A 4,546-nucleotide genomic window follows, 5' to 3' on the forward strand; every position below is an offset into this window, starting at 1 on the left:
AATGAGTTTATTATATTACATTCCCATGAAATCCCATCAGAATGAGGAAGAAATCTGAAAAAATACAGGCAATTTTGCAGTGCTTTAGACAAAAAAATAAACCTCAAGTAGAGGAAGGAATGAAGAAAGGGAGAAGGGAGAAAGGGACAGAGGAAGGGAGGAAGGGAAAAAGGGAGGAAACCTGAACTCAGAGGATCGTGTTCTACTCCTGAATTGCTGGTGTGTACTGTTGGACTTTAGAGAGCCTCACAAGAAGTCTGGCAGACAAAGCTGGTGAGATCAGCCTTTTCTGTTTGTACAGAGGACAGGATGTTAGGTGAATTCATCAAGATCAAAGGGCTTGTAAGTGACATAGGCTGAGCCAGAGCTCATGTTCTCAGGTCTGAATTCAATGCCCATTTCTCTACACCAGGCATCTTCTTTCTACACACATACAGAGGCTGGGCCTTGCTGGGTGCAATTTATCTGGCAAGTTTGCTTTCCCAGCAGCACACACTGCCCCACCTCAGAATTCACTCACCAGGTGCATCCATATCCTATGCCACTAACTCTACCAAGGGCTGGGAGGCATCAGATACTATAGGCTAGACAAGGCCCCTTCCCTCAGTGGGATTACAATCTGCAGTTCTGCCAAGCAAGTATTTAGTCCCTTCCAGCCAAACAACAGGTATAAAGTATTCACTTGCCTTTTAAGAGTTAAGAACACATGTAAAATCTTTTCCATCATGTATTCCTTCAACATGCATTCATTAAATGCCACTCTCACACATTGCTTGAAACACCTTGCAGGGCAAAGTAGGTGCTTACTATGTGGTAGATGCTTTTCATTTATTATCTCATTTAATTCGCACAACCCTATGAGGCCAGTACTTCAATTAGCTGCACTTTGCAGATGAGGAAACAGGCTCAGAGAGATGAAGTGGCTTGCTTAAGCTAATACCTTGAATGGCATAGGAAAGATACAGAGTGCTAGCCAGCTACAGGGCCTCCCTCAAGGGAGAAAAAAATTGACCCATTACCCTTCTGGACAGATCAAGGCAAGCTTCAGAGAGGAAGATGCCAGTGAGCAGGAAGATGGAATTCCGGTAACTGGAGAAGGGAGGGAAGGCACTGCAGGCAGAGCAAACAGTGAGCAAAAGCAAGGAGTGGATTAAGTTCAGAGCATGCTCTGAAAGAAGCAAAATAAAGCAAGTATCCAGGTGGACTGGAGCCTAGAAACCTTGGAGACAACCCACACTCCATCACCCCTCCGCATTCCCCCACTTCATCCAGTCAGTCTACAAAGTCCTTCAGTGATCACCCTTAAAATGCCTTTCAGCCTCTTCATCCCCATGGCGACAGCCTTAAGCTCACTTTCATTCCCTGTGCTTTCACTCTAATTGCTTCCTATGTAGTCTGCTCGGAGATTGTGAGGCTGCACAAATGCAAATCCGGTCCTGTCACTGCTCTGCTCAGTAACCTCAATATATGGCACTTTAAAGGCTCTGCACCTCTTGCACCCTGCTTGCTTTTGCAGTCCCATCTCCTCACTTTATCCAGCACTTTGGCCATAACAGTATTATCTGGGTCCTAGACGGGCCCGAATAATTAGTAAACACATAAAAAATGCCTTCTGAAAACAGGGCGAGTGAATGAATGCGCCACGTAAGCCAAACAGGAATGGAGAGCTGGGGACAGCTGATTCCTTCTGAGAAGACGCCCTTCCCCGCCCCCATCCCACAGCACAGCTCGCCTTCGCTGGGAATGGAGTGGAGACTCACTCCTGCCCAAGACCCCGGAGCCAATCTTGGAATGTCTGTACCAGACTGAAGAATAAAGAAACCCTGAGCCTTTCTTTCGTGCATACCCTGGCCCCACCAATCGCTAGCAATCATTTCTGCCCTTGTCCCACCCCTGTGGCGGCCTGCCGCTTTTCCTATCTGCCAGCGGAAGTCCCTGTGGAGGACAGGCTCACTTCCTCTTTGGTGTTTCGCGTGTGCGTGGCAGGAGAGGCGGGGCCAATTCTGGTGAGCTTCCTTGCTCTTGCTGCTGCCGCAAGTGCCGGCGGCGGCGGTGGCGGCGGCGGCGGCGGCGGCAACGGCGGCGGCGGCGGCGGCGGCAACGGCGGCGGCGGCTGGGGTAAGTCAGGTTGCGTGGGAACAAGCTTTGTAACTGAGAACGTCTGGTCTGTTGCTACAAAGACTCTATTGACATTGGTGGCTTCAGCGACAGCAGCTTCTTACGGTAGAGATAGTTGCTTTCTGCAGAGGCTACAGGCATCCTTCTCTAGGACTGCTGTAGGCTTTGAGCCCCTAGCAGGAGACATGCCTCGCGGACGGAAGAGCCGGCGCCGCCGTAATGCAAGGGCAGCAGAAGAGAACCGCAATAATCGCAAGATCCAGGCCTCAGAGGCCTCCGAGACCCCAATGGCCGCCTCTGTGGTTCCGAGCACCCCCGAAGACGACCTTAGCGGCCCAGAGGAAGACCCAAGCACTCCTGAGGAGGCCTCTACCACCCCTGAAGAAGCCTCGAGCACTGCTCAAGCGCAAAAGCCTTCAGTGGCCCGGAGCAATTTTCAGGGCACCAAGAAAAGTCTCCTGATGTCCATATTAGCCCTCATCTTCATCATGGGCAACAGCGCTAAGGAGGCCCTGGTCTGGAAAGTGCTGGGGAAGTTGGGGATGCAGCCTGGGCGGCAGCACAGCATCTTTGGAGATCCGAAGAAGGTCGTCACAGAAGAGTTTGTGCGCAGAGGGTACCTGATTTATAAGCCAGTGCCCCGCAGCTGTCCCGTGGAGTACGAGTTTTTCTGGGGCCCTCGAGCACATGTGGAATCGAGCAAGCTGAAAGTCATGCATTTTGTGGCAAGGGTTCGTAACCGATGCTCCAAGGACTGGCCATGTAATTATGATTGGGATTCCGACGATGATGCAGAAGTTGAGGCTATCCTCAATTCAGGTGCTAGGGGTTATTCTGCCCCATAGAGAAATCTGAGGCAGACCCTTGGGGTGGGAAAGAGAGTCAAAAGTACCCCAAGGAGTAAGTAGATGGCCTGGGTCCAGAGTTGAAAATAACGTGGATTGGGGTGGGGGGCACTGTATTTGGTATTTGTGATCAATGCTAATTGTTTAACTGCGAAATAGAGTGTTTGCTTTTGATATTGTAAAATTGTATTCCTTTTATAAAGCTTTTGATTGAGAATCACAATACATTTAAAATATAATTGAAGAGGTTTTTTTCTTTTTTCTGTCATTCAATTAAGTATAACAGTTTTCCTAACGTTATAAAATGAAGTCGTTCCATAATATTCTGTAACCTAGTACAAAATTTATATCATTTAAGTAGGCTGTTCTTTTGAAGTTAAAATAGCCAGTAAAATGTGGGAGAAGGACGGAGGATTTGTTCAAATGTGACCTTTCTGAAACTCCTTGTATCTGCTTTTGTGTGAAGAAGAATTACATTTACCATAATTTTGCTTAGTTACTGCAGAATATAGTTGAAAATAAAAGCATAATGACTCGAGTATACCCTGTTTGTTTATTGACCACCTGTTATGTGAGGCACCAGTCTAGGTTCTAAGAGGGATACTCCTTAGTACATACTCCTTAGATCCAAAGAATGTTCTAGATTATGTGGGAGAGAAAAATATGTAAACTGGCAGTGCAGTACACTCTGTGATAGGGACTGAGCAGGAGGTGCCAAGGAAATGTCGAAGAGCTTATATGATTTGTCTTGAGGGATAGGACAGGGTAGGGGGCATCAAGGGTGCTTGAAAAATTCAAGAGATGCTTAAATCAGCTTGGGGGGAATTGAAAGGGGCATGAGAGTATGTATACTTACGAAAATATTTTGCATGGGATATTCTATTGCATTCTTAACCCAGCTTAGGGGAGGGAGCATTAGCAAAGGGGAGGAGACATCACAGAGTGCTGTGGAAAGAGAAAAGACACTTAAATCATGTTGAGAGGGGGAGGGCAGAGTGAAGGGGTGGTTGCAGGACAAAAGCCTGTCACGGGGTACTGCAGGAATAAAAAAGATGGGACTGTCGGAAAATTCTTGGTGAGATGACAACCTAAGGTTTGGAAATACTATAGGAGATGGGGGAGGGAGTAAATATGGAGGCACTGAAGGCAGCATGGACATTCGGGAACTAACAAATGCTTCACTGAACTATTAAGGTTATGTGAAGAGGAAAACAGAGAACAAGAAATGAGGCAAGGGAAGAGGTGAGCAGGGCCAGAGCCTACAAGGGTGAGTTTCATGGCTGAATTTAAACTAATATAAAAAAAAAATGGTCAGTAATAGTAATGACCCTGAAATAATCAGGATAATGAGGGGAAAGGCTCTAAAAATTTTCAGAGCTTCTGGGATATTGGATGAGCCAGAGAGAAGACGACCTGTGGCATCTCAGAAAGGTACCCTTGTGCTTCTCTCGGGAACTCCGGTTTGAACAGTGCACACGTTGTTGAAAGTGTGTGTGTGTGCGTGTGTGTCTGTCTGCCTGTCTGTCCAAGGGGGCGAGTTAGCATTAGCATTTACACTCTCCTGCAGCCAGTGTAGTAAGTCG

At 47.4% G+C, this 4,546-nt stretch overlaps 1 protein-coding gene across 1 annotated transcript; it reads left to right on the plus strand.

Moving 5' to 3' along the window:
• The first annotated feature begins 2,101 nt into the window (after positions 1–2,101).
• Positions 2,102–3,475, plus strand: MAGEH1 (MAGE family member H1). Its single transcript, XM_069463533.1, has one exon. The coding sequence runs from the start codon at positions 2,304–2,306 to the stop codon at positions 2,961–2,963; it is 660 nt and encodes a 219-aa protein (XP_069319634.1). The 5' UTR covers positions 2,102–2,303; the 3' UTR covers positions 2,964–3,475.
• The last annotated feature ends 1,071 nt before the right edge of the window (positions 3,476–4,546 follow it).

The sequence above is a fragment of the Eulemur rufifrons genome, chromosome 30, assembly GCF_041146395.1.
Source record: "Eulemur rufifrons isolate Redbay chromosome 30, OSU_ERuf_1, whole genome shotgun sequence".
NCBI classification, from domain to species: Eukaryota; Metazoa; Chordata; class Mammalia; order Primates; family Lemuridae; genus Eulemur; species Eulemur rufifrons.